This window comes from Phlebotomus argentipes, unplaced genomic scaffold, assembly GCF_947086385.1.
Source record: "Phlebotomus argentipes unplaced genomic scaffold, Phlebotomus argentipes genome assembly contig_2, whole genome shotgun sequence".
NCBI classification, from domain to species: Eukaryota; Metazoa; Arthropoda; class Insecta; order Diptera; family Psychodidae; genus Phlebotomus; species Phlebotomus argentipes.
In genome coordinates this window covers 9,926,802-9,952,109 of record NW_026776162.1, presented here as the reverse complement: position 1 = coordinate 9,952,109, position 25,308 = coordinate 9,926,802, and the positions used below count along the sequence as shown (strand labels likewise).

The 25,308-nt window shown below is 40.5% G+C and overlaps 1 protein-coding gene across 1 annotated transcript in view; it reads left to right on the top strand.

The window, feature by feature from the left end:
- LOC132263801 (zinc finger protein 646) overlaps positions 1 to 22,733 on the top strand; it is a 34,975-nt gene extending 12,242 nt beyond the window's left edge. The window contains exons 2-4 of the mRNA XM_059763790.1: positions 9,847 to 10,155; positions 13,597 to 13,684; positions 21,439 to 22,733. Of these exons, the coding sequence (XP_059619773.1) occupies positions 9,847 to 10,155; positions 13,597 to 13,684; positions 21,439 to 21,634 (593 nt within the window). The 3' untranslated portion in view covers positions 21,635 to 22,733. The remainder of the gene's footprint in view (positions 1 to 9,846; positions 10,156 to 13,596; positions 13,685 to 21,438) is intronic.
- Positions 22,734 to 25,308: the final 2,575 nt, after the last annotated feature.

The window sequence follows — 25,308 nt, the reverse complement described above, 5'->3', positions numbered from 1 at the left end:
ACAGAACAGATTTACGAGATGCAAAATCAAACAATTTGTGACGCGCATTTGTAAAACTCCCACTTTGAGCTGAGCAGACTTACTCGCCCAGGATTTCGATTCCTGGGAAATTATATGTGTTCATATGCAATCCACATTTATCCTGCACTTTTATCGCTCAGCACGGCCACTATTTGCTCAAGTTCAAACTCTTTTGTAAGCACTTTTACGACTCCATTCAAATCCATCTGCAGTGGAATTGCACAATAGCATTAAGTTTTATCCATATGTTGCCATAAGCTGCCAATAAACATTTTCCAATTGAGTTACTTTCAATCTGCCGTGGGAATGAATATTGATTCCAATGGATATCGAAGCCTGTCTCACCTCTCGACCCCCAACATAGTCACATATCCGCACATTTATCGGTGACATTGCTTCGAAATAGCTGATCAATAATTCTCATCGCTGCCACCATTATCATAATGTTTTGGGGCGATATTGTCTGATTATGTGGAGAGTTTGAGCGCATAGATATTAAACATGGATTAATCATAGTCACACAAATAACGCTTTGGATGCTTTGAATACATGGAAAAATTATACCATAATAAATACATTAGGCTTTTGGGAGATTTCTCGCTCGAGTCGCAACATCTTTCGGCAATTATTTTTTTGCTATTTTTGGCCAAATCTCTCACTCTCACAATCCCTTTCGGCAAATATGTGTAGAGGGTTGAAGAGGTGGTGGTGTGGATGAGAGACAATGTATGAATGTGGTGGTGTGAAGAGAGACACACGAACAGTAGTTCACAAAAATTTGAACAAGCCAGACGCCATAGAGCGCAAGGTAAGATACATAGAATTTACATGGGGGCTCAACCCAGAATAGAGTTCAGTGAAGTTTAACGAGTGTGAAGTATAATCGCGAAGTTGTGAAGTGTGCGATTTAAGTGGAAAAGACGATTTACGCCGGCGGAGTCTCTGTGGGGCGCTACCACAAGAGTGGAGTGGCTGCGGCCAGCGACCACTAGAGGCGTCGCGGGCGTATGGCGGAACGCCGAAGAGTGCGCGAAAAAACTGTACAAGTGTTCGACGCGAGTGGCGCAGTGATCGCGCAGTGGTTGTGAAAATCAAAACAATGAAGAGGGACGATGGGCAAAAGCCTAAAAAGTGATTGAAATAAACGATTTTAAGTGTGATTTGGTCGACAATTGGAGGTGTATTGTTGACAATCAGTGAGAGATGACGACGTTCCAAGATTTGGTGGCCAATTTCACCGAATTGGGACTGGAGAAAGAGTGTGCACGACTTGGCATCTCGCCGACAGGCGACAAGTCGGCTCTGGTGAAGATTATCGTGACGGAGGCTGTGAAAACAGCAATGACGAAAGACGGTGCGGAATCCAACGCGAAGAAGGACGAGCTTCGCAAGGATTACGCCAACAAACGCTCTTATGACGTTCAGGAGCGCAACGACGGTGCATGGGGTGGTGATTCGACAAGCATGGCTGAGGAATTCGAGGGTTTTCCCGAGACGAATGGGAACAACGGAGGAGTGAAACCAAATGACGGGTGTTCTCTCAAAGTTGACAAATCCAAGAAATCCAATCCAAAGACGACGAAGTCATCATCACTCGGTGCCATCAAGAAGAAGCAAGCTTTTGTGAAGTTCGCTGACTTGTTCACGAACAAAGACGACGAAATTGACGACGATACGAATAGTGATGCTGAAGACGACGACGACGAGAAATTTGTGACGGCAAATAAGTGGCAATATCTGAAGACATCGACTCCGAAGAAGCCCAAAGTCCAAGTTGATGCAACTCAGGTGAGGATTGTGAGTTGCAGGGACGGCGAGGACAGCCTGGAGAAGTTCTCAGGCAGCAAGACGCAGAGTATCCACACGTGGCTTGATGAATTTGAGGACGTTGCGGAGTTGGCTGGATGGACTCCACAGCAAAAAATCCTCATTTGCCGAAAGTTGATGGACGGTACGGCGAGGAAATTCCTGTTCGCCCAGAAGTGCGTCTCTTCGTGGCTCGGACTCAAGCGAATGTTGATCCAGGAGTTCGGCAGGAAGGTGAAGCCCACTGATGTGCATCGCCAGCTGGCGGAGCGAACCAAGAAGAAGGACGAAAGCTATCTGGAATACGTGTATGAGATGCAGAGGATTGGTTTGTTGGCTGATTTTGACGAAATCACCATTTGCGAGTACATCTGCGATGGCATTCCAGGTGAGCCGATGGAAAAGATGAATCTCTATGAGTCTTTGACGCTGCGAGAACTGAAGGAGAAGCTAGAGAGGTATGAGCGGCAGCAGGAGAAGGCGAAAAAGGCTAAGACGAAGCCTACTGATCGTAAGGAGGGCAAAAAAGAGCGTGCCAACAAAGAGGAAAATCTCCCAAGGTGTTTTAACTGTGGCGAAAAGGGGCATAAGAGTGATTCCTGTCCGCACAAGGAGCGTGGGCAGAAGTGCTTTAATTGTGGTGAATTTGGGCATAAGTCGACAGGATGCACGAAGAAGGACGACAAGAAGACGAAGGGCGATGCCAAATCCGCCAAGAAGAAGGATGCCACAGTAAATGTGATTCACGAGGACGACAAGATGAATTTCGAAGTGAATGTGATGATCAACGAGAAGTCTGTGTCAGCACTCGTCGATACAGGCAGTGATATTTGCGTGATCCGTGAGGATTTGTGGAATGAGATCCGCCCTGCTGATGCCGTGGTTGAGCAGCCGCTCAGGGGACTTCGCGGCTTTGGCGGAAATGTAGAGAGGCCAAAGGGAAAAGTCAGACTTGACTTCTCCATCGACGGCAATGAGTTCAATTGGGTATTTCACATCGCCTCGAAGAGAGCACTGAGGAAATTGATGCTGTTGGGAACTGACTTCCTGATGACGGTGACGCACAGCATTAGTGGAGGTATCGTGAGTATTAAACCCAATATTAAACCTGCTGATAATCATGACGTTGAGGGCTTTGATGATGAAGTCGATTGTGTTGAGGAATCCCCGACTGACGCTGCTGATTGGCTTTTGAGAGTTGAGTCAGATCCAGATGAAATTGATTGTCCCTCTCAATTCAGGACGGAGATAAAAGCCATGATTTCCTCATACAATCCACGAGAGCCGCAAGATGTCGGCGTGAAGACAGTGATTAAGTTGAAAGATGACACACCAGTGGTTCATCGTCCCAGGCGATTTGCACCTTTGGAGAAGCGATGTATCGAGGAGCAGGTGCGTGAATGGGAAGATCAGGGAATCGTTCGTCAGACTAGCAGTGATTATGCCAGCCCCGTGACGCTCGCGAAGAAGAAAGACGGTTCCTATCGATTGTGCATTGATTACCGCGAGCTAAATCTCAAAGTTGAACGCGACAGATATCCGATGCCCCTGATTGATGACCAATTGGACAGACTGGTTGACGCGAGAGTATTTACTACACTCGATCTCAAGAATTCATACTTTCACGTGCCGGTGCAGGAGGAGAGTCGAAAGTACACCGCGTTCGTGACCCATGAAGGACAGTATGAGTTCCTTAAGACGCCATTTGGGCTTTGCCTCAGCCCAGCGAGTTTTGGACGCTTTATAAGTGCCGTTTTGCGTGACTTAATCCACCAGGGAATTGTGCTAGCTTTTGTGGACGATCTTATAATTCCCTCCAGAGATGAGACGGGTGGATTAGAGGCCATGAAGATTGTGATGAACGTTGCTGAGAAGGCAGGATTGGAATTTAACTGGAAGAAGTGCCACTTCCTGAAGAAGTCCGTGGAATATCTTGGGTATGAGATAGCGGGAGGAAAAATCACACCGAGTAGGACGAAAGTGGATGCTGTGTTGAATTTTCCTCAGCCCAAGACAGCCAAGCAGTTGCAGAGATTCCATGGGATGGTGAATTTCTTCCGGAAATTCATTGAGAGTTTTGGTAGAGTTGCACGTCCATTGACACAGGTGATGCACAGTGAAGCAGTGTTCGTATTTGGCGACGCACAAGTGCGGGCATTCGAGATGTTGAAGAAACTGATCTCAGAGGAGCCAGTTATCAGGATATTCAATCCAGCGGCGGAGACGGAAGTGCATACGGACGCTAGCAAGGATGGCATTGGAGGAATTCTCTTCCAGAGATGTGCGGAAGATGGAAAGATGCATCCTTGTCACTTCCATAGTCGATCCACGAAAGGGCCTGAGACGAGATACCATTCATACGAATTGGAATTCCTTGCTGCGTGGGACACTGTGACGACATTGCGACCTTATCTGTTGGGGATACAATTTAAGTTGGTTACGGACTGTATCGCAATCAAGTTGGCGATGACGAAGAAGGAGATAAATCCAAGAATCGCGCGATGGCTATTGGATTTAAATGAGTACGAATACACCGCAGAGCACAGGCCAGGTGTGAGGATGCAGCATGTGGACGCCCTATCGCGATGTCATGTGATGCTGATTACTTCAGAGGCTCGAAGTAAGTTACAGGCAGCCCAAGGACGAGATCCATACATTCAGGCGATAGCTGCAGCGCTGAAGAATGGACCACATCAAGATTTCTCGATGGAAGGTGATATTCTCTACAAAACTGATGGTGAGAGAAAGCTTTTGGTGGTGCCCGAGGACATGAAAAGTGAGATTGTGCGACAATGCCATTCTGCCGGGCACATCAGCGAGAAGAAGATGAGAGCAAAGTTGGCTGTGGAATATTTCATCCCAAAACTTGACGATGAACTCAAAAGGTGCGTGATGAATTGCATTCCGTGTATTCTGGCGGAGAAAAAGACGGGAAAATTGGAAGGGCAGTTGAAGCCGATTCCCAAAGGAGAAGTTCCATTTGATACGTGGCACATGGATCACTTGGGGCCCCTTCCATCCACGAGGAAGATGTACAACTATATTCTCACGATTGTGGACGCATTCTCCAAGTTTGTGTGGATATTCCCAGTAAAGGGAACAACGAGCGACGAGACAATCAAGAAGTTGACTGTATTGACCGATGAGTGGGGAGATCCAAGACGAATCATCGCTGATCGAGGAACTGCTTTTACAGCGGGGCAGTTCAAGGATTTCTGTGCCAATAGAGGAATCGATCTTCACCACATAACCACAGGAGTGCCGAGAGGAAATGGTCAAGTGGAGCGGATTCATCGAATCATCGTGCCCATGTTGACGAAGTTGGCGATTGATAAACCAGACGAATGGTTTAAATATGTTGGACGGACGCAGAGATGCATCAATTCTTCCCTGCAGAGCAGCATTGGCTCAACGCCATTCCAGCTGATGACGGGAGTCAAGATGAGAACAGCTGAAGATCGAAGTCTAGTGGAGATTCTCGAGAAGGATCATCAGGATGAGCTGCAAGAGCAACGCTACAATTTGAGAGAGTCAGCCAGGAGGCAGATTGAGAAGATCCAATCGCAGAATCGGCGAGTGTACAACTTGCGCCGGAAGGACGCGCCCGGATATGCAGTAGGAGATCTAGTGGCGATCAAGAGGACTCAGTTTGGAGGAGGACTGAAGCTACGACCAAAGTTTCTGGGACCATATCGTGTCCAGGAAGTGAAGAGTAATGATCGTTACGTAGTGAAACGAGTGAGTGATGGTGAAGGACCCGAAGTGACTTCAACCGCTTCGGATCTCATGAAGAGATGGCCCGGAGGAAGTGAGATAGTGAAAGTGTGTAGTGTTGTGGCCAGCCAGGCGGACAATGGCCAGTGCAGGAAGGGCCGTGTAGAGGGTTGAAGAGGTGGTGGTGTGGATGAGAGACAATGTATGAATGTGGTGGTGTGAAGAGAGACACACGAACAGTAGTTCACAAAAATTTGAACAAGCCAGACGCCATAGAGCGCAAGGTAAGATACATAGAATTTACATATGTTCCCCCGTAATTTGGTGCATGAGTAAATAGAGCATGTTTATTCACTCCATATTTACTAATCTCTATAGAAATGAAATATTTATTGAGACATATAGAGGGAAATATCATTACATTCATACATAATTTCACCTTCAAATTCATAACATTTCCCACAAATTAAGGGGATGCTTTTCTTCACAATGTTATTTATAGAATCTGATGGTTAATAAAGACGCGCATAAAGCATCGCCTCTTCATAAGGTTAACAATAACTCAAATATGCGAACGGAAAAGTCTTTATTTACTCCCATTACGAAAGCTCTCGTGAAAGCTTTCATAATAATTTCTCTGAAATTTTAATTTTAATTACATCTAAGGTAAAGAAGATAAAGCAATGGGTATTAAATGGAAGTTACGTGGAATAAGGATTATCATTTAGCAAATCTCCGTGTTATTTCGAGAGTCAGAAACTAATTTTAAATTAATGCTAATCCATTGAAAGGTTTGTTAATTCCCATTTGTGCAATTTCAGAAGGAAAAGACAGCACTTGTAAATGCTTCTCTTGAACATATAGTGTAATTTTCTTATGCCATTTCCTCTGCCTTTTTTTCTCCATTCCCTCGAGGAATGAGAAAAGAGGAAAACTATTTCTCTTGCCCTGGCAAATGCTCCACACCCAACATCTCGGACCACTTTATATTTAGTAATTCTGCTTTTCCTTAATGGCACAGCGCTTTCCATCTTCACCCCTGACCTTTCCCCGCTTAAGGCAGGACTCTCGGAGGCGGCATAACTAAGCCATAATGCAGCAGGTCGTTCCCGATCTCATCAACAATATTAAAAATTTAATCTTGCCAAGCTTCGTTCGATGTTTGGCTTCATCTGTCTCATCGTTGCGCTGAGACAAATGTCTGTTGTTATCTGATAAGATGATGAATTCCTTGATAACAATTCACCTGTGAAATCTCAACACTGGGGGTTTTTCAAGTCGATTCAGAGGAGTTAATGTACGCAAAAGTAATTCTTTGGCAATCTAATTAGCAAAAGTGCGACGACAGAGTGATTTCTTATCTCCCCAGCTGGAGTTGTACTTTTTCGTCTTTCCACCGAAAATTACTCTCCACTTCATGTTGCTCTGTGACAAATTAAATGCCACCCCTTTTCTCTGCCGCAGCATTGCGCGATAATTCTGTATAAATAGAGATATTTGGGCTTTACTGTGGCATCAGAGGCGAAATTGTATAGAGATATTTATGTATATCACAAATGAGCTTATGCTTAAGCTCTCCTCACCGCAGAATTCACTTTTGTCGCGGTGCTACTTTGCCGAAAAAGTTTCCCAAGCCACCCACGCGGTTCCCCTCATGTCTCATCTTTCTGTCAAGAAAACTTTCATAATTATATAATCTAATTTAGCGTGAAAAGGAGCGCCGGAGAAGAGAGCGAGATAACGAACGAGCAGCAAAATTATTTATCCTTCGAAATGCGAACGGGATAAATTGACATAGAGTGACATAGACAGTATTATTATTATGTTGCGGTCATTTTGGGTTGGAGGTTGTTTGCATTTTAAACTCTGCGAATTTAGAGCTCCACAGCGTGGCTATAAAAATGCATAGAATTTTTAATAGAGCCTCACCCACTCTCTTATTGAATTCACACAACATACACGACATGTTAATCTGCCGCCTGTATTGTTCCATCGCCTTATGCAAATAAATTCAATATTTCGTGGCTTTCAGCGCATGCAGAATAATTAATATCCTCCAAAACTCATGTTTATATTGCCACTCCGCCGCAAGTTCCCGCCGACAGAATTCCGCGGGGTGAAACAGCAGCTTACAATAGTTTATTGATCAAATTTCCCTCATGCTCACCTCTCATCATGCGGCATTAAGTGCAGACAAGGAATTAGCATCATTGGATTTAGTGTGTAATTGTGGAGTTATCAAATATTCATGAAATTACCCAACAAATTGCAATCAGTGCGAAAGCTTTTAGAAGAAGAAACATTTTTTGAATTACGCCGTTTATGAAACTTCTTGGCAAAAAAGTTTTCCTCCCTTTTTTGCCTTGTCGCTTGACAGCCAATATGTTTTTGAATGATGCGAAAAAGGGAAATTCGGGAAAAAATTGATGAATATGCGTGTGATATTTTAGCATCATCCGCAAGCGAAAAAAATTAATTGGGAAACAGATTTATTTTCAATGTACTGAATTATAATGACAGTCTCTCGACAAAATCCATACTTTGGGGCTCTCGTGACACTGTCTCACCCTCAGTTGCGCAACTGGCAAGGTGTCTAGCTTCGTAAATTGATTTTCCCCGAAAGAAACTTTTGATTTAGGCAATCAGTGGCTCAAGTGGAAGCTCCTGGGAGAGAAATGCCGCCTCGGGGAATTTCCGACCCTCGCACAGATACCTGAGCTGTCACTGACAGTTGAGCAGAGTGTTTAAATTCTGATAGTTTGTGCGAATGTGGTGAGAAATGGCGCATTTGCAGAGGATCTGCTGCCCATCGTCCTAATCCGTCTTCGCCATTATCGCTCTATATTTGGGGCCTAATCAGACTCCACATGGCAACCGGAATGGCAAAGTTGAAGAAGGTCAGAAGCGCTCAGGTCACAAATGGCAAACCCACAGGTTCTTCAGACCCAAAAGGCTGCTTCTGTGGCATCACAAATTGATAAAGAATTCCACTCTCTTGGAGTGTTATTACGGAAAATTCATTCAACTGTTTTCTTGGAAGAAATTTTTGGGGATTCATCCATCGAAATTTATCAGTAAGTTTCCGTTCGTTGGAGAAATACTTCAGTGAGCATTCAGGAAAACATTGAAATTCGCCTCACTGACCAAATGTTGTAACAAAAATTGACAATAAAATCCACCCAAGCTTATCCCATATCACATATTTTTGCCAGAGAAAATGTTATGACTCCTTTTTCCCTGGACACTTTAAAATTTGTGAGAAGGGAAATTGGAGGATTATGGTCAGATTAAAAAGGGTAGCAATTTGCGAAGTGGTAAAAAAAAGCGAGAGCTTGAACATTGTCATTAACAGAAGAAGAGTGTTTCTGTAAAGTTGTTTAACATTTGCATTCAATTCAAATGCGCAACAATATACAATTATATTTGTAAGCAATCAAAGAGATTTCAAAATTTAGGCTTTACATGAATTTTCATTGCATTGGGGATTGATTGATAAAATATCTTCATGAATATTTTCGCATGAGTGAATTCAAAATTAATTGTTTACTAGAGCAAAACCTCAAATTGATTTCATATTCAGCAGTGCATGGAGTGTGAATTCGATGTAATTTAACGTTATCACCAGCTGACAAGAGAATTCTCAATTTGGATGAGAGTCACATGGCCTAGATCAATATATTTAAATCAATTAGCTGACCAATATTTACTCATGTCGGCGAATAACCACATATATGTGGATTTGTAGCGCAGATGTTTACTGTTTATTTTCACCATCTGCACCACAGATAGCTCAGCAATGCGCTTCTTTATGCATAAACCAAGGAGGAGAGAATGTGTCTTAAATCTGTACACCACTTGCAGATACTTCCACAGTTTCTGTGCAGAATCTTCAACACTTTAGCTTTAGACACTTCTAAACGTTTGCGGAAATAACTAAGCAAAATATGTTCATCTAGGATGAAATTATATTTTTGCGGTTATGATCAACTTTAAGCTCGTTTCTACAAGTTAAATTTAACCAATCTGAGGTGATTTTGAACATAAATGCTAAACTTAGACAAGAAAAAAAAAGAATTTTCCCTGCTTAAACACAAATTTAATGATTTTGAGTATTATTTAATCGATCACATAACCTAGAAAAGCAATAAATTTGATTTTTCTAAGCTAAATCAATTTGATGCAAAAGATCTTTTTGCAATGAATATTTCAACACTTCCCATTCTTAACACTTCCACAAAAGCTGTCCACCACTTCCGACCACAGTGTCTGCCCCTTGAAAGTAATACCTTTTCTCCATTGTTGCAGATAAAAATAACCCGCGGCCGCCGCGCAAAGCGTACGGCCGCTTGAGTGTGGAGTCGGATGACAACAGCTCAATGCGACGTGACATGCCCGCAGCCACTGAGACATCCTTAATTGATTTCGATAATTGCCCGTGCGACGGGACAAAGGGCCCGCCAGGTATGAGAGACACTGATGGCAATATCGAGGAGTCGGACTCGGAGCTGGAGCTGGAGCAGACGATGAGGAACCAGATACTGCGGAATCGGCGCTACGACGACAGCACAATCGCCCGACTCCAGGCCATGGCCATGTCCGACGACGAGGACTATGGTAAGGAAACAAGTGCGACTGATGAGGCGTGTAAGAGCACTCTGGCCCAACCCTTGTGGGCCGCCCAGTGAGTTTTTCCCGGTGAAAGTCTTAATTTTCTCAATACCCATCCGAATTTCCCCTGTCGCTTGTCGGTCCACTTTCCCATTATTCACAGTCGAATAGGCACTATCCTGATGTGTTTGGCCGTCCTCAGAGCGACAGGGCGGACAAAAGGGTAATCGATGGGGCAGCAAGAGGAGCAAGGTGATTACCAAGTGGTTGCTGGAATTGCTTTTTACGGCATGGAGAAAATGCCCCCGCATTCGATTTCCACTGATTGCATTAATCTCTCTCTTTGGATGCTCAGGAAAGGGTTGAGATTTACAACCCTAGAGGAGATTCTGAATGAATGAATGTTTCTGACTGGGTTTTGAAACATCAAAGGAATTCTTCATTGTCGGAGAGATTTATTGCTTTCAAAAGTATTTTCTGACATGGGAAAATTAATTAAAATCCATCAAAATTGCAATGCCAAAGTGAAAGAATGATGACCAACCACAAGTTCAACAATCTCAAGAACGAAATTAATTTAAAGATTACTTAAATTACTTAATTATCTGATGCTTAAACACACAAATTCCTCAACAACTTCATTCTGTGTTGGCTAAAATAGTGAAAATAGCTGATTTTGAACTCTATTGCGAGCTCTAAATAAACTAATTTAGCTCTTCATTCACTATTTCCCACAAAACGTTCTACATTTGAAGTTAAGACAACACAATCGAACAGCATAGAATTTCGCAAACAATGTTATAAATGAGATTTGCTCGGAATAGAAATCCACCGATTTGTTTGAGGTCAAATCACCCCCACATTGGCAAGAAATTCTCGCAGGATTCAATTATGGTTAATCACTATTCACTTTGATGTTGATTCTTCAGGTAATTTTTGCATTAATCTGCCCACAATACTCAACACAAAACACCCCTTATTTCCCACCCATTTAACTTCTCTGTGCATAGGGAAATTACCTTTGAGAATTTAATCAAACCCAAATCAAATGATGTGCGATGTTTGTCCAAAAGAATTGAGTAATTTCTGAGACACACTTTGCTCAGGTAAAATAGTGATTTATCGTCCTTTTGCACGTACTCTACGTGTTTAATTACATTTCCAGTTTGGATAGCTTTTGTCTCCTGGGCAAATACGAAATTGTAGAGAGACGATAATGTATTCTCATTGCGGTTGGCAGTACATAAATTAGGCGGTGGGACAAGCTCTGCGACACAGTCTCAATTAACACACAGCCAAACAGAGCAAAATGTGCAACACTTGCACATTTACTTTCTCAGATGAATTATTCAATAACCCCCTAATGACATTATTGGCAGGTGCTGACAAACTAGCCACCTTTAAGCTGTTTTGCATACCTTTTAATGTATTTAATCAACGCCATAAAAAGCTAAAGCGCTTCAGAGTGAAGTCGAGACGCCTGGTGAAAGCTCCCATCAGACCAACCGGAGGGTAAATGACTAATGCTTTCGCCATTTTCACGATGATTGATCGAGGGATTTTTGATAAATTAAAGTGCATAACTTGCTTGATGAGTTTTCAATCACCCAAATTGATGAAATTAATGAAACTGGGATCAAAACTTGTTCATGGATTTCGCGTGGAAATCCATTATTTGCACCTAAATTGAGCTTGTCTAAAGTTTATACGTAATTTCTAGATAGATTAATTTGCACGAGGATTTTCAGTCTCAATTAGATATAATTCAAGTGAATTAAATCAATAGATTGTGTTGTTATTAATGAGAGAAAAGTGGACTTAAGATGTGAAAATTGTGTGAAATGGCATAATTTCATAAGCTGGACATTTTCTCACAAAACGAATGAGTTGATTATCATTCATCTCATTCAATGTTCACCGCAGAAAACAGCGCAAATTTGCAAATTAATATGAATGCCGTCCTTTAACACACCCAACGTCTCTCTTTCACTGTACTTAACACTCCATTAGAAAAATGAGCGCACAATTCTGACCATTGAGAGCTTTTGCTGTCCAAAACATAATGCCTGGTCATATTTCTCGCTCATAAAATCCTATTTACATAATACAATTTCACTCAGTGCTTGACTGTGGAAGTTTACGTTTCAATATTTTCCAGTTGATATACAATTTACGCAGTAACACGTGGGATTAAGTACACGGATTAGGGAGGAAGAAACACTGCTGGGCAAAGTCAAACACTGAGATCGACCACATGTTTGCATAGCCAGAGCCTAAGTACACATTGATGGCGGCTAGAGTTTTGGCTAAAGCTCAAAAGCTCTTCACACCCAATGAAAATATCAAAAGTGTGGCGATGATGAATTCCTGATTTTGTCACCTAAACTCCATTCAACATCCACTCGATTAGAGATGGTAAAGTGATGAAAATTGGTATTTTGTGCATGAGTGAAAATCATCTCCGATGTTTTTCCTCCTCACTTTGAGTTTATCTTGTGCCACTTTGAAGTTTTGTTCATGTAGTTTTTGTTGACTCTCCGGAGAAGTTTATCTTGCGAGTCAATTTTCATGCTTCATCTAAGGGAATATTTACTGAGGATGGAAAGGAGAAAGGAAGTCGACTTTATATGATGAAAATCCCATGCGTGATGGACAAATTCATGGATGAATTGTGGATTCGTGCATCTCTAACGAGAAACCACAGAAACAGACACACACAGAAGAGTTTGAGGTCTCCAGAGTCTCATTCAACATTGCGCTGCAATCATCGAATGATTGACATCACAATTTTTGCCTTTTGGATTTATCATTCTCGAAGACATTTTCCGTGTCGTGCACGTCAAGAATTCACAGGAAGATTGTAATGATCAACGTCTTTTTGACAATATGTAACTGAGAGTGAAACAATTTCGTGAGATAAAAGGTGTCGCTGTGAAATATCTGTCTCGCCTGTCGAAAGCACTTTGGGATCACTTTTTCATGATCCATCTGATGCCTGGCACGAAAACACCTCGTTGGCAGGATCCGCAGGACTCCACACGATGTGCGCGCCAAAGTACTTCGCTGGCAATATTTTCTCACGAGAATTTTATGATTTTTCGTATATTGTGTGCGAAGGGAGGCACTTTCATTTGGGCGGCTATGACTTCAAGGAAATTTTTATTACAAATAAATTCTGACATAAATGGGATTTTGAATTTTTTTCTCTCTCTCTCTCTCTCTCACTCCATATTCCGCGAATATATTTCACATCTGATGGAGAGGCAAAAGTGCGGTAAATTCCTTTGACGCAATTTTTCACAAGTGAATTGTGAAACTGGAGGAAATTTTATAGGGACTTCTTCACCCGCCAGCAATGAAATTTTGCAAGTTTTCCGCACTTTTAATATCCTACGCCCAGAAGGAATGTTTCTAAAGTCTAAAAATTTATATTTTATTGCATTGCAGATGAATCTCTGACTTGCAATGTTTGCGACAGAGCTTTCCACTGTCACAGACAACTTGCCAATCATCAGCAGAAGAAGAGACACTTTGGGTAAGCTGACTTGCTTTTCTCCTCTAGGCATTTTCCATTTTCACTATGACAAATTTATAGTTGCGCCACAAAAGTCGACCAACTTGAAGAGGGCACAGATGAGAGATTGCGTTTCAAGAGAGATGAAAAGTTGTTGATGTGCCAGAAGATAGGGAGAACTATTTAATTACATTTCACCATATAATACTAATAAGAGACTTTGGAGAGCTTTAAGAGAAAATTGTTACAATTAAAAGTTTTCTATAAAAAGTCACTTTTTGCGTGAAATTTCAAGAAAAGTTCAGATTTATTAAAAGAATTTGCTTAGTCTTTATTGTTTGTAAGAAGAAATCAAATTTTTATCTGAAATTAATCTCTGAAAAAGCCTCATTTTATTACCTAATTTCTAAGATTACAAACTCCACATTCAATTTGCTCTTGCTCCAATTATTCAAAGTATTAATTTTATGGAACAGAAAGAGATTATAACTCAGCATGGCAAAGTGCACGTTCACAGAATTTGTAAGTCTTCGGCAAAGCTTTCATCCTCACCTTCACGTTTTGCCAATGGTTTAAAAGCCTCTTGCGAAACCTGCAAGACTTTTGCATTTGAGAGCAGCTCAGTTGCCACAGAGTGTGCAAAGCGCCTGAGACAGAATCCCATTAGGCGGTGATTTCGCTTTACAATCAACTGTAAGAAATTTCACTCTAGAGAGTTGAACTTTCCAGTTGGGGCCACTTCAACCCTCTCGCTGAGGGCGTGATGTGGCATTTCACAGCAGCAGCAGCTCAATTGGGTGAACGTGGCCGAAAAGAGCCCAGGACAAAAATCCCATTAGACGCCACACTATATGTAAAATGCCGTATTTCACCTAGACATGCCGAGGAAAAATCAATATTCATAGTGAGAAGGATATATTGTAACCCTTTTTATGCCGAGCACACTTTCCTCGCACAGCCTTGGAGAAGGACTAACGACAGTCAAGAAGTTCACGCCGAAAGCCATGCGGAGAAACGTGCAGAAATATGTAGAAAATGGAAATAATATTAGAATCTCTCTAGATGAAGAAGTTTTGGTGCTCATCTCATATCGCTTTCCTTCATTTCCCACCTGGAGTTTCTCCTTTTATGTCCCTCCACTTTATTGCCGTCTCAGCATCGTCAGCGACGTTAATTTACAGCGCAAACAAATTTTATATCTTCAGACATTGAAAGTCCCTTTGTAATTAGATCTTCCCATAAACTCCGTAGATGCCTAATTGTATGCACTTTAGACATTTACATTCGAGACGTGATATCTTTAAGATGTAAATTGGTGAAGCTGAAGCGAATTAGAAACACTGACACTTGACAATTTCATCTTTTCCATCCGTGAGCAGCACAGAGAAAAGACGATATGTACTTTGATTGAGACAATATTGAAGTCAATTTTCCGCATGAATAAATTCAATTCACCTTACTGACATTTATAGATCCGTGAAATGGCATCTGTCGCTATTTTTAGGTGCCACACACCGGCTTTTCCATCCTCGCCAGAGTCACAAAAACGCCATGTTACATTGAGAATCAACGTCTGCATGAAAGACCCATCCTAGAAGTGGGGAAAAAACACACGCAATGCTAAAAAACACTGAGTAATCCCTCATATTTTGCGAAACACAAGGTTATCCACCGAAATTGCATCTCATTTGATAAAATATTGATTCACGAGCTTGATATGTATGCTATGTACATAAATGGAGGGGCAATTGAAGTGGCTGAACAGCTGTTTGTGCCTTGGAATTCATGCAAATTCGCGTGGCTGTGAAAGTGTTCTCGGAAAAACAGATTTTATTGCTGCTCCTGTGCAAACACTTGCTGATGTTTTTCACCATTTTCTGTTAAATATACATAAAACTCGCCAATGTTAAATTCTTGGTGTGCTCCGTCGGCCTGACTCGAGACCTTGTAAACTTTCAAGAGTGTGTTTTTTTCCCCGCCATTCCGTGGCGTTAAACAAAGCGGAAAATTACACACACCCCCAGAGAGAGACAGAGAGTGAGTGGGGTTGGAATGGAAGAAAGCGGGGAGAGAATAATGACGTCGACATTCGAAATTAATAAATCAAATTCTCGCATTTATGACCACAACAAGTGACGGTGAAATGAATTATTCTGCCCACTGCGGAACAATGTCGGAGGCGTGGAAGAACTTTAGCAACACAATGCAGTTTAAGGCGATGATTTATGCTGGCGGAAATTTGCCTCAAATCCCAAATTTATTCTCAGCATATTCATATTTTGATAAACACCCACGACACACACGCTCTCGTGTCCGCCAAAAGCCAGCCTCCAAGACGTGTGCGAAGCATCAAATTTCGCGCGCTAATGTACAACGCTCATGAGCTTTCTGGGCACAAACAGGAGCGCATCAATCATGTTCGTGTATCAGTAATTGACGGGCTCGAAGGATGATTTTAGACCACAGAACGGAAATTGTGCACCGCCAAAAAGCTCCGCGGCGTTGTGGAGATTATAAAGGCGTGCGGCTTTGCAAAGCGCTCAACAAAAGCATCATCATCATCGAGTGGAAATATCTTTCCAAATTCTGGCATTTTACTATAACAATAAAAGGTGATATATTTCGCCTGTCGCTTCTCAACTCCCCCCGAAATGCGGAAATTGGAGATCACGCTTGCGAGGTCGCCAATCGCGGGGGGAGGGAAAAAAGGAGATTTATCATGATATTTTTTACGAGCTGTGGCACATCGAAGGGGGAAAAACTATTGAATAAGTAATTTTAAAAGCTCTCTCGCCCATAAATTCTCATCTCGTCGTATGAATTATTGAATAATTGATCGGGAGAAATGGAGAAGAATGGCGTATCTTGCGCGATATAATATTTCAGACAATCATTCCACTCACTATTGCTGATCCACATTACTCTTCATAGTCCTCCAATTATTGTCAGTGGTTGCGATGATAAATTTCGGGAATTGATTCCATTGACAAATACTTTGGCAAAGACACATAAAACATTGGATTGCGTGGAATAAACAAGCATTATGAGCATTATTTTAAATATCACAAGCCTGTTGAAGACTTTTACCACCGCGTAATTGTAATGTGACGTTAAATAATGTATGGTTCATAGCACTTTTTAGTGACTTGGGCGAAATGGGAAGCCATCCGAATGACTGCAAGATGTTTTTGCGATCAATGCAGATAAAATGCGGTGATATATTTTCTCAAAGAGAGACATAACAATATTTTATGTCCGTCTTCGTCAAAAAGTCTCACATGAATATTTTGCGTCTTCTTTTTTACGAGACACACATATATATTGATTTGCAATTAAAAAGAAATTGCCAACGTGAGGCGAATAAGGAGATTTCCATAAAAATATCACCCACCGAACAGTTAACGATGGTCATATGAGAGCCAAATGGGTAAAAACAACATATTTCTAATGGTTTTCGCGGGGGGTTTTTCTGCTGCTGGTGTTTTGATATTCCATGATTCGTTTCTCAAAACTCATTAGGATTATTTTGTATGGTGATCTTTTCCGAAACTTATTATCCCTTTTCCAGAGAGAGAGCGAGAAAACGCTGTGGTAATTTGCGAAGACCCATCTTGAGTGGGACAAATAATGTGGGCGTAAGGATGAAAAAAAGCGAAGGATTCCCAGTGACATTCCCCTCCGTAATTACCATTATCTCTTCTCTCCTGAGCCCATCACCCTTCCGAGGATGCCGAGACGGCTCTAATATACATAGGAGGACCTGCGATGCAAGGGTCCGGGAGACATTATCATCGAGACCTAAGATATTTCTGTCGGCAAATAATGGTTTAATAATAGAGATAGTTTCTGGGGCGGATATGGCAGACAACATCGCACGATAGACCATAATTTCACTCGTTTTCTCTTTCACCTTATTTCCGTCCCCATTTCGCCAAAGCCTCCCATCTTCGGCGTCACATCATCAACTGGCCTATCGGCAGGAATTCCCATATGAACCCTTGGCTCATTGTTACACGTCTGAGAAGGGTTTCTCGGGAAATCTATGAGGCAGAATCTTGTGTTGAATTAAATCACGAGCCGAATGAATAATGACGGCGTTCGCTAAAAAGCACCCAATATAACGCAAATTAATGTTTGCCAGCATGAGTTCTCGTGTGGTCTGAATCTGCTCCTTTAGCCGCGAAACCAAATCCACAGGATGCCAATACTTTCTCACCACCGCACAATCGCTGTGTTATTAATTTAGCGAAGAACCGCGCATTTTCGCAGTTTCTATCCTTCCTCCGTGGAAGTTGTTGAAGTGATTTTCCGCTGATTTTTAACACCTCTTCAGTTCAAACACTTTCCGAGTTGCGGAACTTTCTTCCGAGAGAAAGACACTTTCGGATTTCCTGTGAGAGGAGAATCTGGAAACTTTTTTTCCACCGCTCTGCCCGGAAATTTCACATCCGCGGCGACTTTGAATTCAAACGACGCTCGTGACACTCACGATACTCACTTTGGCAAGTTGCAAATTAGTCTTGAATTACTTTCAGATATCAAAGAAATTTTATATTAACAGCTGTATACACTTTATTATCAGCTTTTTTTTGCTTTGGATTGAGAGAAAATTAATTATGAAAGCGCGCTCTTTTTATGAATGAATTTTTTATATCCACATATGGAAGTGACGCAAACATAGGGCAAAAAGTTCATCCAAACATGAATCTGAGTTTTACAAACTTCTCCAGCAATTTTTTACGCTCTGTTTTAATTGATCAAAAAAGCCAGTCGTTTTAGCAAATGTAAACCACATTGCAAACTGTGGCCAAAACTTCCAGTGTATATTTACATTTGAGTTCATTTAGAGCCATTAACATCGCCGAATGGTCAAAGCTAAATGAGTTTTGCGATTGTTTTGCTCCTATTTGTAGATTTTCTCTCCGTAATGCACATTTTATATAACATGCAACATTACATATTAACTCATTGAATATGGGAATAAATTGTATTCTCTATCTCACTTTGTGCAAAGTGCATTTTGCAGCAACTTTTTTTTGCTTGCAAAACTTCAACAATTCGGAAAATGCCAAATCGAACCACATTTTCACATATATTTCCCTCCAACAATAATAATATGTGTATAAAGTGTGCAGAAAACGGGTGAAAAAGTGAATACATTTTAAAATATGTTCCCTTGAAGTGTACTGAAATATTCAAAAATTCCACCGCCCCCGCAATTTTCACCACCACCACCAAGACTTCAGCAGAAGTGCAGGTGGTGCTGAGTGATGACGAAACACTCTTGTATGCGGTGAAATTGAATAAAACATTTCTGAGCTTTCGCATAAGTTGGAAACAAATAGGAAAAAAATGACGAAAATACAAACATTTTAACACTACATTTTAGAGAGTTTCATTTTCTCCCAAGAATACTTGACAATGTATGCGAAAAATCACATTTTCATACGCCAATAGCTGGGAAAAATTGGAGTGAAGGGTGGTTTTTAATATTTCACCACAGCAGGAGCTTTTGCGATCAGCGAAAGCTCCTTTCTCTCCGCGGGTGAAAATCAAAGTGCACAACTTGCAAGTCTCAAGCTTGATGGAAAATGTACAACAACACACATTTTCCCTGCTAAGCCACAGTGATGTTTTACCGGGGGATGTAAAAAAAAGCTGCTCCAGCGACAGAAAATCAATTTAACATCATATTAAATCGCTCTCAGACTGAAATTTCTCATCACAATCTCCCAAAAATACATGGAAAAAAGAGGTGGAGAGAATCACAAGCAAGTGAATTACGATCGAAGTGATAAAAATAATTTTTACACATTCTTCTGTGCCATAGATTTCTCTCTCTCTCTCTCTTTCTCTCTCCATCCCAAAATACATCGCGAGTGTGAAAATTGTTGTGTTATTTGATGAAATATCTTCCATAGTCTCTGAGAAATATACAAAATATTGGGCAATTTATTTCCCTCGTGCGAACAATCGGAAATTTCTTCCATTTGCCCACGAGAAAAGCTCTTCATTCTCAAACCTTTTCCCCCCCAAAACCATCCGCGATAAATGTCTTTGCGTCAACTTTGTGCAAAAAAAAGGCGGATTAAGAGTTATCATTTTTCTTATTTTCTCACGAGAATATATGCTAAATTATTAAATAAGAGTTTTTGTGCTTCTGCGACACACACAAATTTTTGATTTGCATTTCAAATGTTTGAACGCGAAGCGCAAACGAAAAAAAATGTGTGGGAAAAACATTCCATCAAATAATCTGGCGGGTTAGTCAAAACTCAAAGAGACAGCGAAGCATTAAATCATACATATATGCTGAGGATTCGTGGCTTTGGTGGATGACGAAAGGGAAATGGGAAAGCCTGGAAATTTCAATCACATAACTTAATTCTTTGATCAAGGTTTTTTTATTAGTTTGCTGTGAGAAAATACAGAATTTCGATCTAAAAATTGAATTTTATTTTATGTATTTACTATTTTATTATCACAAGATCATAAGCAGTATAATTAGAGGATTTTCGGAAGATATTTTCAAACCAAAATCTATTTCAAGTATCAAAACCCTCTGCAATGTTTTGTATATAAAGCAAATCAATCACAATTTCCAACTTGTCGCTTGTTTCTTTGCTTTTCACGGCGCATCGACAAGTTGCTGAAAGTTTGATAGAGTGAAGAAGTGTAAAATAAGGAAAATCCATTGATAAAACTCATCACTTGCTCAGCATTCTGTCAATGTCAATTTAATGGCAAAGGTGTTGATTTAATGACGAACGTGAGATAATCAGTTTATCCTATTAGCAAATGCATAAAACTGAGTGCAAATGGATTTCCCGAGAGTGATTGTGACACTTGAAATACAACAGAAAATTGCACTCTGCTCGCAATCGTCCACAACCCTTCCGAGGCAGAGAGTTTTCCCAGTGCAGAAGAGCGAGTGAGGCGAAAAGGTCCACGAAGTGCGGCCACATAAATAATCTACTTACAAATTTTGAGGCAGAGCTTTAATTAAATTTATTTGTTTTCCCACGAAACTGCTCTGAAGTTGACATCAGACACACAAACAGCCAGCCAACATGCGATAGTTTGTGCATGAGACTCACTATCTTGGCCCTTTTGGGGTGGGTTTCCCAGGGAAAGCACGTCCATGGAGAGTGATTTTGCCGACGGCACTGGAAGCGTTCACTCCACCTTCGTCAATCCCTGAGACACTGCACAATTTCACCTCTCAATTAGATTGAAACTCTCTCTTTCGCCTCCCAAATGACGTAACAGAGTATGTGGCCAAAATTGCAATTGGGGGAAATTATGATCATGTTTCAGCAAAACAAATCATTTGGTTATGCAATAAATGTCGCCATTTATCTTTTGATGATAAGAAACACTGCAAATTGTGCAATAATTCAATAATTACCACAAAAACATGATTAGGATTTGGAAAATATACTTTTTTAGAGGCTTCTTATCTTGCTATATTGCATAAAAATGCACAAATATTGAGCTGATTAGAAGAATTATAATAGAGATTTAAATATATTGAATATTTCCTTGAAAATTTCTGATTGTTCCCAAAAAATAATCCAAGTTGATCAGTAAAATATCAGTTTGGTCAGTAAAAAAATCTGTTTGGTCAGTAAAATATTGACTGACTATTAATTAAACTGATCAATTGGAATTTTTAACTGACCAAAGGATTTGTGCCTGTAAGAAATGCGATAACTTCTCACAAGAATATCGACAAAGACGTTAATGGAAGCTCCAAAATGTGTGTTTTGTTGCAGGTGCAGCGGCTGCGACAGCCTGTTCCCCTCGCTGATGCTCCTGGAGCACCACAAGGAGGAGTTCGAGCACTGGAGCGATATGGAGGACGAGAACCGGCGCTATCCGTGCTGTCGGCGGAACCGCGGCGAGGAGTACTCAGACACGGAGACGGGGACCAGCGATGCCGAGAGCGAGGACCTCGAGAGGCTCCTGTAAAGTCCCTGCTGTGGCAAAAGATGCTCTCTCTCTCTCTCTCTGATCCTTGGCCAAGTGTATAGACACGAAGTAGTCCTGAAAATATTCCCCGCATTCTGAAGCTCGTCAGAGAATCACTGCGAAAGTCCATTTGATAATTGCATTTGGGAGGACTTTTTGCTGTATTTTCCCTGGGAAAACATACAAACAGGACGTTTTTTTACATTTCATCCTGTGCAGGCAAATGTGAGTTGATGAAAAATAACTTCAAATTACATTTTAAAACTATTGAATTTCACTCCAAAAAATCTGTAAAAATGCAATTGTGACGCTTGTCTATCAAATTCAGTCATTTTTGCGCTTTCAACCCTCTTATAATTCATTTCGCTTGAAGAGTTGTTCCATCTGCAGAGGTCGATTTATTGATTGCAAGCATTTGCATCACTCAACAACCTCTGGGGGCTTTCAACAGTTTATCAATCAGATGTCAAGAGCAGAAGGTCATCAATTTGTGTGATTCGATATGAAATCAAGCGTGAGACATTATCCATTATTTGAGTATATTTGCAGAATATATGGGAAAACGACTCTTGAAGTAATTGTTTCCTCTTTTGTATCTCATTTTTACATCTCTCCCTAACGTCCATAAATATTTATTGCTTCCCATTGCAAAATCGAATGGAAGCCAGTGGTGATTCTTTTGAGCACAAAAAAACCCCAAAACAGGATTGAAGGTCCGGCCCAATTTGCGAGACCCAATTGATATGGAAATGCTATGCACAGTCCAGAAGATGATGTTAGAAAGCGTATTGAACACCATATCCCCTTATTATACTCACAAATTTTTTCAGTGAGCCCAATTATACACATATGGAATTTGTGTAAAGGAAAAAAAATGGAATTTAGAACGTAGGACAATGATATTTTTAGACGAATCAAAAGGAAAAGAAAAAAAAACTTTATATTGTATTGTCTTAGAGAGAAATTCTATATTATAACTAATGAAAAAGTCAGCCATAATCTTGTAGAGTTTCCCCGCAGGAAAACTCCCTCTCTGAACCCCCATTTTAGAATCAACACACACACACACACAAGAAAACCAGACGCGAAAAATTGATAGCATTTGAGAACGATAAGCAAACAATATTACTTACTTAAACTTTAAAAGCACAATCCCATAACATTGAGTATATCCCAGATTTATGTACAAAAAAAAGAAGAAGATGAATAAATTGTTATATCAGAGATCTCGGCATCAAATGGAGATCTCATCAAGAGAAAATGCATGTAAAAAAAGTGGGTAATAAAATATACAGAATGAAGAGGTGTGATTTCTCAATTTCATCTCGCGCACTTTCCGCCCAACCTTTTCACCTCCCCAGGAAGCAATCAATTCCAGACGCCGCACGCACGGAATTATGCATGGCGAGATTCTCTCTTCAGCAGCGCACCCGATAATTTCATTTACCAGGTAATAATCATGGGAATTGCAATTAAATTGCCGCTAATGCGACGTGAGATGCACAAAGCAATTACTTTCCGTGCCATTTGCCAAAGACTTCTCGGAAATAACAATTGCAAAGGATTTCGCGCATCAATAATTGAAGGTATTTCAATTACTGCATCAATTGGATGATTTATGTGGAAAATTCTATGAATTTAGGGAAATTATAGGCTGTGAATTTTTCTTTCAAAAACGCTTAAATTTTCTAAAATTCGCCATAATAAAATGGCGTCACGAAAATTCATAGAGACTTTTATTGTTAAAAATGTTCAAAAACACTATTTTGTGACTATTTTTTGCCCTTGATATGTTCTAAAAAGTTGTAGGCTGTGAATTCAGCTTTCCAAAACGCCATTAATTATTGAAATCCACGGAAAAATGTAGTCATAATGATGATTTGATTGCAAGATTAATATAAAGACTTGGGTGTCGCTTTTATCCCAAAAAATGGTCAGAAACACCATTTTGTGTCTATTTTACATCCTTGACATGTTCTAGAGAGTTGTAGAGGACAAAGTTCCCTTTCCAAATCTGTGCCATTTATGATAATCGGATAAAAATATTGGTAGATATTGACAGATTAATAGTGGAAAGCATAATGAAAATTGACACTTTCTAAAACAAGGATTGTCTCAAAATGTGTCAAAGATGTTAAAGTGGGTCAAATTAAGTATTAATTTTGTTAAATGATAAATTAGAAACACAATGATTTGACATTGATCATGAATTCTACTCCTTTTTCTTGGATTGACACAAGAGAGACACAATTTTGCCTGAAACCGAAACCACAACGTTATTCGTCGCTTTCATTTGTTGGAAAACTTTCAAATTATATGTATGAAATTCTGCGGAAAATGGCAAATGAGAAGTGAAACAGAGAAATGCACAGCAATCGAATTACATGAATTCCCCGATGAAATGGATTCAAGTGGAAGTTTGAGTGTCGATTTCAATGAAAATGCTCTACTTTGCCCGAGAATTGCACCTGAATTGATTTGCTCATTCGTCTGAAAATTCAATGGTTGGACGACAATTTGAAGCCAGTATGAAATATTACCACAGATAACACAAATTGTGAGAACCTCTCACATTCAATCTCCTCGCTTTCCGCTCTTGTGATTCAATTTCTGCCTCTTCCCACACAACACTTCTTCCGCCGGCATTGGAGGATTCTGTGTGAGCTTCATTTGAATTTTGAGCCAATTGATTTACAGGATAATATCGCATTTCCCTAATAAGATCACGGATTGTGTGCGGATTGAAAGCACAACATCGATAATGCCGTCGTCAATTTTCTCCTTTTCTCCAGCCGCTGCAGCCGAAGATGCGACTGAAAGGAGGAGCGGCTTTGAGACAAGAAGAAAGCTGTCCATTCTCATGCTTTCTTTCTCCATCTTCTTTGATGTTCACCCCAGAAGAAGAGATTCCATTGCAGAGTAGAAGAAATCAATACGAGAAAACCCAGGGAAATTTCATTCGCCGCACACTGAATGGCCGAAGCGAAGTAATTGTGGTATCGATAAAACAAAGCTAAAGACATCGTTTTGTGGAGACTTTCACTTTGAATTAATCCCCGACAATCTGTCGACAAGAAGACACTTTTCTTCACATCTCACAATCCGATTGATTATAGAGTTCGATTGGAGGAAAACCACCTAGAAAAGCAGCAAAATGAAATACAAACGCCTCGAGAGATGTTTTCTTCGCCCAACTTCAATTCTGTCTCATGTTTCTCAAATAAAACACAAACATTCTACGATGGAATTTCCATAAAGTTTTGGGCAAAATATGAGCTTTTCTCAGCACGAATAACCAACTCGATGGCACTGGGATGAAAAGAAATATTTATCTTTGACGCCTGAGTCACTTTTTTTCCCTGGCAAAATCCTTACTTAGAGGCAAATCGCTAACTTTTGTCGTTTTCATTGAATTATCGGAAGTTAAGAGGTTGGAATTTACCATGAAAACCGAGAAAACCAATTGAAAATTGTTAAGTTTGTTCATTTCTAAGAAAGAATCAAGAAGAAATTTCGTTAAAGAAACACTGCTGAAGCTTCCAAGAAAACTAATTGATTTTCTCGTTATTAACCAAGGAATTTATCTACATATTCAAGGGGGAGATAATGCAGTCAAAAGTGGTGTACAACTCAGTGAAGTAGAAGTATTCAAAATCCTACAATATTTATATATG